Raw genomic sequence first — 13,594 nt, 5'->3', positions numbered from 1 at the left:
GCACGTTCATGTATGATCCGATGGCTGATTTGGCCCGCGCCCGCCTTTTGCGCCTCTTGTTTCTCAGTCAGAACATTTTTCCGCATTTGATTGGAAATCTTTTCCTCTGTCCCTCTGTCATTTTTCCCATCAAAAGCAGGTGGGCCAGCGAACATAACTAGAAGCCACCTGGCTCCCATAATTCGACTCTGTATTTTTTTAAAAAAATTATAACAAAATCTAAAAAACATAATTATTAAAAAAATTTAGCCTGTAATAAAAATTTTATAATAAAAAATGATAAATTTTAAGATTTATTTTATAATTATTTCTTAAAAATTTTATCATAACTTTTTTCTTTTCTGAGACCAAAATATTCGACTTTGTTCGCGTATCCGAAGTGAGAGGAAGGTGGCGTTGAGGGCTTTCGAAGATAGGTCATTTTCACCTTTTGAAGATAGGTAATCACACCTTTTCAACTTTAAAAATGTCAAAAAAAGGCAAGAAATAATTTTTAAAGTGATAAAAATGCCACTACCCGCGGCCACCACCACGGGTCTAATAATGCCGACTCAAGGAGCTTAAAAAACTCTTTTCTCAGTTACCCTCTACCCTAAAACCAAACCCAACTTTCATATTTACTTAGTGCTAATAAGACCCATTTTAGTTTGACTAAAAATTGTTTTGTCTTAAAATAGTATTCTAAACCTCTGAAGTAAAACTTAAAACCAACATAATGTTAGATTTTAAAGACTTAAATTTAGAAATCAAAATTAAAATGAGGTTAAAATAGAGACAAAAATAATTTATTTTAAATTTTAAAAACCAAAACTAAAATAAATTCAAATTTTATAAAATAAAAATGATCCTAATTCTGTTTTTTAATTCTAAAAATACTTATATCAAGGTTTTTTTATTCATTATGTTAAGTTTTCAAATTAAAATCGTGTTCTTTTTTTTTTGTTGGCATGAATTTATAATTTAATTATTTTTTTATTTTAATAAATTTTTAATTGAGGAGTAAAACACTAAAAATAAATAGTGACAAATGATGGCTCTCCGGCCGCCGCAATGATGCCAGCCGCATTTTGCCCGCACAGATAACATTTATTTTTCAAAATGAAAAACAAATTGGTAATCGTCCTCAAATATCAATTTTCATTGAGTAAGAACCGCCAGGTCTTTCTCCTAGCGTCTGTCGTCCCTTGCGTCTGGAAGAGTGCCAGTCCAGTGTCAACCTTCTGTGATTGACATTCATTTCTGAACAAGATTCTACCGGTGAGCTATTCAACTTCTCCAATCCCATCTCCCTGCTTTAATTTCTTCGAGCGGTTTTCCTTAACCTGATTATTCTTTTGGGAAAATTGCCGCGCTCTCTTTCCTGTTTTGTCATGCCTCCAGCTTTCCGTGCTTACAGATCTTGAATCTTCCTGGTTGGTTGATATATTTCCTTTCTATGGGTTAAGTCTGTGTTCCATTATTCTTCCTAACCACATATATAAATATATTACAGCGGCCTTTCTAAATGCCAGTTTCAGTCTTTTCTCTGCGGATTGACTCATTGATATGTAATGTTTTCCCCTTTCGATTCTTCGTGCCAACTCTAGAGTTAATTTCTGGTGCTCTATTTTTCGGTTTTCCTTTGAATTTTTGCTATATAATTTTCCCGCCAATTAAATTTAGATTGATTCAAGGCGCTGGAACTGGGATTTCGCTACTTTTGGCTTGTAAATTGTAATTTACTTATTTATTTTTAAGATTGTAACTGCGATGTTTTTGTCGGATCAATAATAGCTGAACGGTTAAGGTGTTTCAGTTCCCCCCACCTCTTACTGTACGCTGTCACGATCTCCCCCCCCCCCCCAATTGATGAATGAAAATATTAAGGGGGAGTCTCGGTACTGCTTCCAATCAATTCAGCTAATCCAAGTCCTGTTTGCTTTATTTTCGAGATCTTGCACCTATTTGTTTATTGACTTATCCTTCTCTTTTTGATTTTGCAGTATTTTGCTAAAAATGGCACAAGAGAAGGCAGCCATCGCAAAAGATGTCACTGAAGTAAGTCATGTACATCCTTTTTTCTTTTCCCTGTCCACGTGCTGAATTATTATAGCTTTCGGTAGATATAACCTCATTTTCGAGATGTACAGTTGATTGGAAAAACTCCGTTGGTATATCTCAACCATATTGTAGATGGTTGCGTTGCCCGAATTGCTGCAAAGCTGGAGATGATGGAACCTTGCTCGAGTGTCAAAGACAGGTATATAGGTCTCTTTAATGGCCTATTTGGAAGAAAACCAGTAAAATGTCATCTTACAATTTTTCCATTAATTTTTACTTAAAGGCTTTTGTTCATATACCCATCTTAATAGCTTAAGTTGATAGTTTGTTGGAAGATCCATTCACTTGACATCACGCAGTCTATAACTTTGAAATAGATGTTGCAGTATCGTAGGCCAAGGCTCTAATCTATTTCGTGCAATAAAAGTTTCTGTTATTAGGATATATATACATACATACACACATATATATATTTCTTTCCTTTGCTGCAGGATAGGATATAGCATGATTGCAGATGCTGAGGAGAAGGGACTCATTACACCGGGTGAAGTTAGTTTTTGTTTTAGTTATTGTCCTTATATGGAATTCTTGTTGTGCATCTTGTTATGTCATACATCATATGTTTTAAAGGTTCCTTCCTCATTACTCACCAATGAGATTGTTCTGCTTGTATAAATATTTTCTTGCTGACATTGATACTATATTGCTTTTGAATTTTTAAAAGTGATTGCAATTTGCTGATCAACATAAAAGAAATCTGCTGGAAGTCTCTCTCACTCTCTCTCTCTCAACCACAAAATAAGTCGTATAACTCGGATCTATTGCTGATTCTAGATTCATAAAATGGGATTGATTTTACTGACAAGCTTGTTACTTTGTGACAATTGCACGGAAAGTTTGTATATTTTGGTCAATAAAATGCAGAACATGATTAGTGATGACATCACAAAATTTAATGTTGCTTATGATGCAGAGTGTTCTGATTGAGCCTACTAGCGGAAACACTGGCATAGGTCTGGCATTCATGGCTGCCGCTAAGGGTTATAAACTTATTATAACCATGCCTTCTTCAATGAGTCTAGAAAGAAGAACGATTCTTCGAGCTTTTGGGGCTGAGTTAGTTCTCACAGATCCAGCCAAGGGTATGAAAGGAGCTGTTCAGAAGGCAGAAGAAATACTGACAAAGACTCCCAATGCTTATATGCTTCAGCAGTTTGAAAATCCTGCCAACCCAAAGGTATTAACTCTGTCATGTTCTTTTCATGGGGCATAAGTTGATCCAAAAAAATAATGCAATTGTTACACACACTCGCACACTTTCTTAGATCCATTATGAGACTACTGGACCAGAGATCTGGAAGGGCTCTGGTGGAAAAGTCGATGCTCTTGTTTCGGGGATAGGGACAGGAGGAACAGTAACAGGTGCTGGGAGATATTTGAAAGAGCAGAATCCTAATGTTAAGGTAGGAATTCACTTTTCTGATTTTTTGTGTTTTTTGCTATATGAATATCCAAAAGCCTAATCTTTTTGTTGGTTTTTCCTTATTATTATTATTATTATTTTTTTAAATGTTACTTAGCTATATGGCATCGAACCAGTTGAAAGTCCAGTGCTGTCTGGGGGTAAACCTGGTGAGTCCTGATTTTTCTCATTATATTCTCTCATCATTTGATTCATGTATATGCTTTACCAATTGCCTGTTGAGGCCGGTGGTGCAGTCGGTATGATGTGGAAAGTGGAATATGTAAATCTCTTCCTGACTAGTAAACTTGGTTTCATGTGGTGCTCCAGAAATCTCATTTCTTCTTGAATTTAACCTTAGTTAGTTAAATGTTATTTATGCTATTCAATTTAAACATTTGATTGTGCTGCATAGAAGTTGTTTGCTTGGATGAGAACTCATTGCTCTGGGACCTTATAGCTTGATTGAGGTACCGCGTGTTCTTTTATCTTCTGGGATTTCTGCTACCTTTGGGTTCAAGGGACCTTAGTTGCATCCCCCCTGGGGACTCCAAAATGGCCTGTTAGTTGAAGTACCTGGTGTTCTTTTATCCATTACCGATTTCTGCTGTCCCCAGGTTTCAGAGACTCTTGTTGCATACCCCCAGCCTAAATTGTCTTATGTGTCAATCGAATGTAATGTAGTCAATGTTTCTCATATGGGTTGCTAATGTTCTTAGTTTCATTCTCATACCGGTTTTGTACTACGGCAACTGTGTGGGTGATTTTCTTTAATCACCACGTGCAAATATGTTTCTTACCATGAATGCATATGTATTATGAAAACATGTAAATACATGCATGTGATGTGTTATTTATCTCTGAATTTGTTCGGAGATCAAAATGACACTTCAACATCTACCTTGTCCATGCCCCTCTGCATCCTCCCGATGAAATGTAAAATAGTCGTATCTTTAGCATCTGTTTTTCTACATAAGTTATTATGGCTGCATTAATATTTATGACGTGCCTACCCACATTTGTGTAAATCGTTCATTCTTACTGAGGAATGTATGGTTGCTGATGTGTAAGGCCCACATAAGATCCAGGGAATTGGTGCTGGCTTCATCCCTGGTGTTTTGGATGTTAATATGCTGGACGAAGTTATCCAAGTGAGCCATTAAAGTTTTGATTGGTTTTATGAATTTTAAATTGATTCATAGATTTGTTACTGTTGTACTGTGTCCTCTGTGAGTAACACGTTGCTGTATGCACTATTCTATCCTATTATCTCCCCCACCCCAATCCCCACTACTTCATGAGAAAATAAACAATTAATTAAAGATTTGCTTTCTTTAAACAAGAAAAAAGATCTGTACTTCCCACTTCATCCTTGGGAGTGGGGGCAATAATTTGATTCATATGTAGGGATGTTGCTAAACAGGAGCTTTGATAAGTAGTATTGGCTCTGGATCTGTCAATTTGTCTCTTTAGTCTTTCTCCGAAAAATAAAAAGGAGGGATAATGCCTTTTTCTTGTGATTATCTTTCTCTTTATTCTCCTTATGAGTTTCTTACGCATTTCTTTAGTCTGAATCCACATTCCATATGCTGATCACTTAATTTTGTCTGCTTTTGCAGATATCAAGTGAAGAAGCTATTGAAACTGCTAAACTTCTTGCATTGAAAGAGGGCTTATTGGTAAGTTCATTGAAAAGATACATCTCAAATAGGATTTTCAGGTGTTGTGTTTTGAAGGCGATCAAGAAAAATTGCTTTTTTGGCAGGTGGGGATATCATCAGGTGCTGCTGCCGCTGCTGCCTTGAAGATTGCCAAGAGGCCAGAAAATGCCGGAAAACTCATTGTTGTAAGTTTGTGGTTGGCTTATATCTTATTAGATGCTCCTCTGTGGTTGCTGTTATAAGAAATGCTTTGGTTGCAATGTCAATTTACTGACCGAAAACCTGTCCAGGCGGTGTTCCCAAGTTTTGGAGAGCGTTATCTATCATCCGTGCTTTTTGAGTCTGTGAAGCGGGAAGCAGAGAACATGGCTTTTGAGAAATGAGCTTAAGAAAAGGTTTTCTGATCCTTGCTGCTTGGATTTTGGGAGGCCTGCTATTGGTTTACGAGTTATAATTTTGCCCTTTGAATTTCTGTTTGTTGATACTGGGATGCAGCTCGGTTCTTTATTATGAATATTGTAGCTTGTCCTCTGGCTGGGTTCCTTGTCTAGTTTGCTGTTGCATGTAAATTTGCTACTGTTCAATAAATACCAGCAGCGTGTATTTATGATTAATGGAACGCGCATATGACTATTTGATATTGTTATGTTTCCAAGAAACTAGTTTTCTTTGCCTGTCACGTCCCAGTTTATTCAAGTGCCACTAGTTCCTTGATCCATCATTATCACGGGAGTTTAAGAATTGGTTCCAGGTCATTTTTAGATTTTGGGAAACTCAATAATGGGAGGGTCTTGTACCAATTGACGGTCCAGGACAAATCATAGTTGGTTCGCAATAACTGTCGTGAACTCATGCCTAAGCATAAGTTGTACGTTAAAAAGACCCGAAAGCGGCGTGATTGAGATTGTCGGGCTGGATTAAAGTTTTTAAATGAAAAGCTTGGACTTATTTATATTTTTGTGCAAAAATAATTAAATATTAAAAAAATTTATGACCAACAGAAACAGATCAAAATTGAATTATCAAGAGGGAAAATGGTGGCTGGTTCTTCAGACGGGGGTTTCATCTGGAGCCGCCGCCGCAGCTGCAATAGGGTTAGGGAAGGGACGGGAAAATGCAGGAAAGTTCTGTTTGATTTATTGGACAGAAATTATAAGATAACTAGTATTTTGCTCTTTGTTAATGTTCCAAGAGCATGATAAGAATTTATAGCTGCATATGGTACTCAGATGGTTAATTTGAAAATAAAAAAAAGAATTACAATAAGGTCAGAAAAATAACCATAACTAAGTTTTAAAAGTTCTCATTTTCTACTCTAAAACTTGTCATTACAAACTATTTAGATTGTTATTATGAGTTTTTTAGTTATTATTTTTCTTTCTTGAGACTTCGTTGTAACTCTCCCTTAAAATACTGCAAAAACCAATCCTTACTTCTCAGGTGGTATTTCCTAGTTTTGGTGAGCGTTACCTCTCGGTGGCATTACTTGAATCCATTGGACATGAGGTTGAACAATGACATTTGAGTAATAAGGTCAAAAATCCAGAGTTGTGATATGAGTTGATCTAGCTGGTTTAACTCATCAGCCAGTCAAAATTGGGGGGATTGGTTTGGCAAAATATAGGCTTTTTTTTTTTGTAAGAACCACCCGGTATCCAACCGCGCTTTTTCTAAGCCCTAGCTTCTTTTTGGATTAGGTACTCGAGCGATCGACTAGTCTGGATTCAGGCCGTGCGACAAGGAGAGCCCTCCCCTGTACCTTTTTTAACAAGTGAGGATTCGAACCCCTGCCCTCAAAGAGCAAAGACTCGCCTCCCTTGTGACTTAGCCAGTCACCACTAGGCCAGGAGTATTCGGGTAAATATAGGCTTATTTTAATGTAATTCTTTTCAACCAACTAATTCACAAGCTAGTGTACTTTTTATTATTTTATTTTTATTTTAAAAAGAAAAGGTTCTTATTATTTTCACTCAATTTAAATATAGTTTTGTATTTTGTTGGAAACTTTGATTCTAAATTTAATTTCTCATTTCTTTATTGTTTTTATTATTTTTATATCAATTAAATAATTATTAAAAATAAATTATGTTTATATTTTAATTTTTGAGATTAATTTAATTATATAATTATATGAAAATATAAAAATAAAAAATTAGTTTGTAAAAGTTTGTAATTTAATTTAAAAATTTAAGTATATATATAAATGTCAAAAAAATGAAGATTGGTGGACCAACCCACCTCTTGGTGAGGCGGGCTAGCTAAATTTTAGCTTGTCAAGGGACGGTCCAGCCAAAAAAGGGACGGTCCTTTTAGAACCGACTTGTGAGAGCTCCAATTTGTTGGCTCAATTTTAGCTTGTCAGGAGGCAATCTTAGCCCGTGACGGACTGGTCCATAGTCGGCAGACCAACTCACTTTACCATCTCTGTCAAAATCCCGAATTCAAAACTGTAATAATGCTAGTGGAATTTAGAATTGCGCATGGCAAGTAAGTGTGCCCAGCTTGATTTGGATATCAAGCTTATCACATGGCATTACCTTTAGATTTTCCAGTACTTGACCCTTACATATAGTGAGATTTTATATTTAGGACTAGATAAGTAATATATTTTGATGATAAAAATAAACTTTTAATCTGCTAATTATATATGGCACTGGCATCTATTGTCGAAAAAACACAAACGTTGTTTTACAATGGTCATCTTGTCGTGGTTACTTTATTATTTATTTATACAAAATATAAGTATTCCTTCAGCGTATGGTTTTAGACGCTGTTAATTGGAAGGTTCGTTTCTGGAACTTTGCTGGATCAGCGAATACCGAATGGTTCCCGGAGATTGATCTTCAGTTTGCTACGTAACTAAAGGAAAAAGAAACCCAATTAAGCAATGTTATGTACACTTAGAATAGAGTAGCTTAGCTAATTATGAATTTGGTTAAGCCTAGCTGCCGCAGTGACGGACACGGACACGCCGGCGGGATGAATGGCAAGGTTAGGGTTATTTCTCATCTCTGCTCCGGTTACCCCTTCCGCATCTTTCCTCGTCGCCACTTTGTCTGACGGCAGCTTTGAAGTCGCATCCTGCAATCAATTTATCAAATTATAAACGTAATTAGTTTGCCCGTCCGCAGCGAACAGGATCGTCAGAAAGTAAGAGATGATCATTTACAGTAAGAATATCAGCGAGTGTGGTCTTTTCGGCGTTGTTTGTGAGGCGGGCATTGAGGGTGGCCGCAGACTGAGCGGCAGCAGCAACACCGCCGGGGACAATGTTGGTACGGCCTGTGGCCCTCACTTCGGCTGCCTGAATTGCGGCGGCGTCACTCCACTCCACAGGCTTGTTACCGGCGGTGACAGCCGTAGCTTCCAGCGCTTCTCCGATAGTAATTCCCCCGCAGCCTCCAAGCCCAACTGGAGCATCTTGTTGCGGCTGAGAAGGTGGCGTCACCGTCTGCATCGTTACTTTTTTATTATAGTGCTCTACTACCTTTTCCCAACATCAAAATATCCGATCATCAAAATTACTATACGCACAGTTATATGCTAATAATCGTATAGGCTATAATAGACAGCACCTCAATTTCCAATTTTCCATATATAAATTTTGCGTCTATTGCTTGAATAAAATTTGAAAATAATTTTTAAAATTTTTAATTGTATTCAGTATTGATATGATAATTTTTTCCCTCGAACCTCTATTAATTTCAGCTCGAATCTTTAACACTTGATTAGAATGGTTTCACTACTGAACCGAAATTCTTTGTTTTGATGCTTGTTGCACAAATATGCGATTATATATATGCGTTGTTAAACTTGCTCGTATTGTCTTCCTCCATAATCAGATGATATAAATTGGATTTCAGGAGGGTCCACAAAAATCTAAGGCTGCCTGTTTCCTCGAAATTATTTTGATCTGAAAGCCAGCTTATTCTTGTTTTTGAACAGATTTAAGAGTCCATCATGTTCCTAATGATGGCATTCTGAAAAATTTAGCCCCAAGTTTTAGATCTTGATCTGTTTAATTCACTTGAAAAAACCGTCAAATAAAACGAAACATTAGCCGTCAAATTAAAGGTATGTATTATCATCAAACGGGTTAGGAAAAGAGGAAGTACCTCAACCAATTTATGGATTTTCCTTGCGTTTCCTTCTAGTTTTTGGATAACCTGATGGAGCAAATGATACTCTGTGATTGAGAAAAAGGCAAATGCATCTGAAAGAAGACGGAAGAAACTGAGAGTGGCAATGGGGACGAAACCTGTCCGCCGAAAGACTCCACGATGACGCGCTTCCCTTCAAGATCAGTCTCGGTTACGCTAACGCCGAGATTGGCGGCAGAAGTGGTCATATCTTTGTGTCCAACATGGCCGGCCTTCTCGTTCTTCATGGCGGCCGACTGCATGACGGCAGCGGCGCCGCCCCTGAGGGTCTTACCCAACATGGCATTCTCCGCCGACTGCATCATGGCCGCATCTTTCGGCGTCACCGGCATGGTTGCCAGCTCCCCCTGTACTTCGAATAAATCCCCATACTTGATGGGTTCCACCTGCAGCGGCCTCCGCGGCTGCTCTTGACTCATCTCTGATCTCAAATCTTAATTGATGATATAAAATAATTGGATGTTTCTTTCTTCTTCTTCTTCTCTTTTTGTTTTTGGCAGCACTGCGGCTATAGAGAGAGGAGAGTTATTATACATGCAGCGGCAGAAATTTGATAGAGATAATTACGGTGGGATGTAAGAACTCGGACATACTTGACCACCAATATAACGTGTTTTATGGCTCAGCCCTTGTTTTGTTTTTCACATCAAGAGGGAACAAGCACCAGTCACCGATCTTTTTTAAGAATAACTATATAAACATATCAGATTTTTAATTAAGCACCACCATTGCGTTTACATATTAGATAAAGGAGAAAATAAAAAATATTCCATGTAAACACGACGACAAACTACGATCATAGCTTTTCTGCGGCGTAGATCAATTGTGCATACATGTGTCTATGCTCGTCTCGGAAAGAAAATGTAATTAACGTTTTAGTTCAATTTCAAGCATAGTTGTAGAAATCAAAAAATACGGATTGAACGTTATTGAAAAATTATTTTAAAGGGCTCAATAAATGTTGAGGAAAATAAATAAGTACGTATATAATAAAGACGGGCGAGATCCTCTGGGAAATGTGCAGAACGTGATTCTTAAACCAGTAATTGAAGATGTATATGCCAGCTTCACATATACATACCCATGCTTCTTGATCTTAAACATGTGCACTCTTGAACGGGGCCGGTTTAGCTGCCAAGTCCCTCTTCCATCACAAAGACACACTCATTAATCTCTGTTAATTTCCCTAATATGACCTCGTACCGTACCCGCCACTTGCCGGGGCCACACCAACTCTCTCACTGCCAATTACTCACCTACATTCCTCCTACGCCTCTCCTTCTCCCTCGGCTACGATGACCGCCCACAACATGAGTCTTACGCGCACGGCGATCCTAATCCTCTTCGTGATCGCTTCGTCTCCTAATTTTCAGGCACAAGTCACATCTCAGTTCGTGCCCCCTAACTTCAGCAACGAAGGAGCATGGCAGTTCTTGCAGGCCAGCATTGGCATATCAGCCATGCACATGCAGCTTCTAAGATACGACAAAGTTATCATGTTTGACCGTACAGATTTTGGCCCCTCCAACGTCTCCCTTCCCGACGGTCGTTGCCGGACGGATCCCTCAGACACTGCTCTCACTGTTGATTGCACCGCTCACTCTGTCCTTTACGACATTCCCACCAACACCTTCCGACCGTTGATGGTTCAAACAGACACTTGGTGTTCCTCTGGTTCTGTTCTCCCCAACGGTACCCTCGTCCAGACCGGTGGGTACAACGATGGTCAGCTTCGCATTCGCATGTTCACCTCTTGCCACGACCAGACCTGCGATTGGGTCGAATTTCCAGATTACTTGTTGAGGCGAAGATGGTACGCGACTAATCAAATACTACCTGATGGTCGCATCATTGTGGTTGGGGGTAGAAGACAATTCAACTACGAATTCTATCCTAGAAACCCCACCCAAGATTCTTCCTCATCAACACAAGCTAATTTCTTTCTTCCTTTCCTCCAACAGACTACTGATTCCAATGAAAATAACCTGTACCCTTTCTTGCACCTTTTACCCGACGGAAACCTTTTTATTTTCGCCAATACCCGTTCCATATTGTTTGACTATGACCGAAACCTTGTCCTCAAAGAATTTCCTCGCATCCCAGGTGAGGATCCTCGAAACTATCCAAGCACGGGCTCCTCGGTACTTCTCCCATTAAACGATAATAAACCAAGTGTTGAAGCTGAAATCATGATTTGTGGGGGCGCACCACGAGCTTCGTTCGACGAAGCCCGGCAGGGGAACTTCATACAGGCTCTCTCCACATGTGGACGCCTCAAGGTCACTGATCCGAACCCAAATTGGGTGATGGAGACCATGCCAATGCCCAGGGTACTGGGCGACATGTTACTCCTCCCAACCGGCGACGTCATTATCATCAACGGCGCAGGGCTCGGCACCGCCGGGTGGGAGCATGGCCGTGGGGCCGTACTTTCTCCGGTCATATATCGGCCTTTGGAGGAGGACTCGGGGTTGCGGTTTAGGGTGATGTCAGCTGCGTCGAAGCCTAGAGTTTACCATTCATCGGCAGTATTGTTACCGGATGGAAGAGTGCTGGTAGGAGGTAGCAACCCTCACATGAACTACAGTTTCAGTGGGGTCGAGTTCCCGACGGAGCTTAGCTTAGAGGCTTTTTCACCGCCGTATTTGTCGCCGGAGTTTGACCTGATGCGGCCAACGATTTTGTACACGACGTGCAACGACGGCCTAGGGTATATGGTGCTGTGTCATATAACATTCCGGGTGAGCTATTACGTCTCAGCAAGTGAAGTTTCAGTGAGGCTGGCGGCTCCTTCCTTTACGACGCACTCATTTGCGATGAATCAAAGGATGGTGGTGTTGAATCTCCTGGTGGTGGCACGTACGGGATGGGATACATATTACACGACAGTGGTAGGTCCATCCTCTCCTCAGATTGCACCGCCGGGTTTCTATCTCATGTTCGTTGTGCATGCCGGTACACCTAGTGCTGCTCTCTGGTTGCAACTGCTCTGACACACAAATCACCCCAGCTAATCAATTTTAATTTCCACTTGTTGCTCTCTGGTTGAGGATTTGTTAGCATCTTGTAACTCGAATAATATTTTAGAGAGAAAAACTAAATATCGTTCCGTACCTATAATATTCACTTATCTAAACTCAGTCTTTAAACTTTAATTTTGTAAAATTTAATTTAGCACAACCCTGTTGTTATTATTCCAAACATTTATTACACTGTTGGCTGCTGTCTTTTAGGCCAAAGTTATTTTTAGATTGAATTGCATTGAATTAGTGTTTAGTTTAGTTTAAAATCAATGGCTGATTTTTTTTTTTCTGGCCACGGCAAATTCAATGATTGAGTTGCAATGCAAGTCAAAATATAAATATCAAATGATCATTTTTTCCCCACTTAGTACATCAAAGGTTTTGTATCGTCAATTATATTATACACTCAAGTCTTTTTGGAGAGATTTTAGCTTCCGCGGACTTATTGAATCTTTTGTCCCGGATAAACATGGAGGCCAGGTGACAAGTCAGTGACATAATGAATATAGCTTCATACCTATCTGTCTAGTGCCGTGAAAATTCAGTTTGGATCTGACATTGCCGCTGTAAATTAGATAATCTTGAAGCGGAAGTGATGATCAATGTGATATGAAGTGACTATCAGCATATGTATAGACGAGAGGCTCTCATTTTTATTTCACAGAATCATATAAACTGGGTAGATATGGTCTACAGTGCAAAACTATATGTTATACTCGTCTGGTTCTTAATATAAAACTTATTTAACTGGTCATTGGTTAAGCCAAAGGAGTGGAAAGAACGCGGACTTCGAGAATTGTTTCGTGTGTCATCCCGCTGTTACGATGGATGCATATTTTCTTCTGGCCGGAATAAGCACGAGACGCATCGGATTCCGGATTTGTACTTTTTTTGGTCGGTGTGTGTCAGGTCAGCGCGTGCGTGTTTGTTTTTTAAATGTTGACTGGCCACTCTTCTGGGAACGTTGGGGAGGCCAGCGTTTGCTTGTAGGAAGGTTTTATATCTTCTTGTCCCATTCCATCAATTCATGCTTGCCTGCTAAAAAAATTGGACCGCGTGAAATACGACTTATTTATCATTTTTGCCTGTATATTTTTTAGTTTCTCCTTTCTTTATCAGAACAGGTCATCCGTGCTGAGCGCTAAAATTAATGTTTAATTATCAGAAAAATATTCAGGCATAAAAAATTATCAGAAAAATATTATGTAAATATTATAAAGTTCATAGATGCTCCATTTAAACATATCA

The 13,594-nt window shown here is 39.0% G+C and overlaps 3 protein-coding genes across 5 annotated transcripts; 2 read left to right on the top strand and 1 right to left on the bottom strand.

Annotated features, from left to right (window-relative positions):
* The first annotated feature begins 1,131 nt into the window (after positions 1–1,131).
* LOC114749105 (cysteine synthase) lies at positions 1,132–5,842 on the top strand. 3 transcript variants are annotated; one of them, XM_028937579.1, is made up of 11 exons: positions 1,132–1,257; positions 1,983–2,037; positions 2,130–2,239; positions 2,532–2,589; positions 3,014–3,277; positions 3,366–3,503; positions 3,621–3,672; positions 4,574–4,653; positions 5,122–5,181; positions 5,268–5,348; positions 5,454–5,842. In XM_028937579.1, exons 2-11 carry the CDS (start codon positions 1,996–1,998, stop codon positions 5,544–5,546), a joined length of 978 nt encoding a protein of 325 aa, XP_028793412.1. In that variant the 5' UTR covers positions 1,132–1,257; positions 1,983–1,995; the 3' UTR covers positions 5,547–5,842. The 3 variants fall into 3 exon arrangements, with proteins under 3 accessions (XP_028793412.1, XP_028793413.1, XP_028793414.1); XM_028937580.1 differs by lacking the exon at positions 2,532–2,589 and having other exon boundaries at positions 1,133–1,257; positions 3,016–3,277; XM_028937581.1 differs by lacking the exons at positions 1,132–1,257; positions 1,983–2,037 and having other exon boundaries at positions 2,532–2,584.
* A 2,240-nt stretch (positions 5,843–8,082) lies between these two features.
* Positions 8,083–9,742, bottom strand: LOC114749097 (late embryogenesis abundant protein D-34-like). Its single transcript, XM_028937573.1, has 3 exons — positions 9,485–9,742; positions 8,333–8,650; positions 8,083–8,244 (listed from the first exon to the last, which is right to left on the bottom strand). The coding sequence occupies exons 1-3, from the start codon at positions 9,740–9,742 to the stop codon at positions 8,083–8,085; spliced, it is 738 nt and encodes a 245-aa protein (XP_028793406.1).
* An 876-nt stretch (positions 9,743–10,618) lies between these two features.
* LOC114749098 (aldehyde oxidase GLOX) lies at positions 10,619–12,316 on the top strand. Its single transcript, XM_028937574.1, has one exon. The coding sequence runs from the start codon at positions 10,619–10,621 to the stop codon at positions 12,314–12,316; it is 1,698 nt and encodes a 565-aa protein (XP_028793407.1).
* Positions 12,317–13,594: the final 1,278 nt, after the last annotated feature.

Source organism: Neltuma alba, unplaced genomic scaffold (genome assembly GCF_004799145.2).
Source record: "Neltuma alba isolate B1F8T4 unplaced genomic scaffold, ASM479914v2 tig00005946_pilon, whole genome shotgun sequence".
NCBI lineage: Eukaryota > Viridiplantae > Streptophyta > Magnoliopsida > Fabales > Fabaceae > Neltuma > Neltuma alba.
Note: the sequence above shows the minus strand (reverse complement) of the source record. Positions and strands in the feature narration are given on the sequence as shown.

What these genes read in the sequence shown, in the direction of transcription:
- LOC114749097 (XM_028937573.1), bottom strand. Translation starts at nt 9,742, where the DNA reads ATGAGTCAAGAGCAGCCGCGGAGGCCGCTGCAGGTGGAACCCATCAAG. An exon ending in CTTCTGCCGCCAATCTCGGC is followed by an intron (nt 8,651 to 9,484) that starts GTTAGCGTAACC and finishes TGTTGGGAAAAG; the next exon opens with GTAGTAGAGCACTATAATAA. An exon ending in CACTCGCTGATATTCTTACT is followed by an intron (nt 8,245 to 8,332) that starts GTAAATGATCAT and finishes AATTGATTGCAG; the next exon opens with GATGCGACTTCAAAGCTGCC.
- LOC114749105 (XM_028937579.1), top strand. Translation starts at nt 1,996, where the DNA reads ATGGCACAAGAGAAGGCAGCCATCGCAAAAGATGTCACTGAA. An exon ending in TGCTCGAGTGTCAAAGACAG is followed by an intron (nt 2,240 to 2,531) that starts GTATATAGGTCT and finishes CCTTTGCTGCAG; the next exon opens with GATAGGATATAGCATGATTG. An exon ending in AAAATCCTGCCAACCCAAAG is followed by an intron (nt 3,278 to 3,365) that starts GTATTAACTCTG and finishes ACACTTTCTTAG; the next exon opens with ATCCATTATGAGACTACTGG.
- LOC114749098 (XM_028937574.1), top strand. Translation starts at nt 10,619, where the DNA reads ATGACCGCCCACAACATGAGTCTTACGCGCACGGCGATCCTAATCCTC.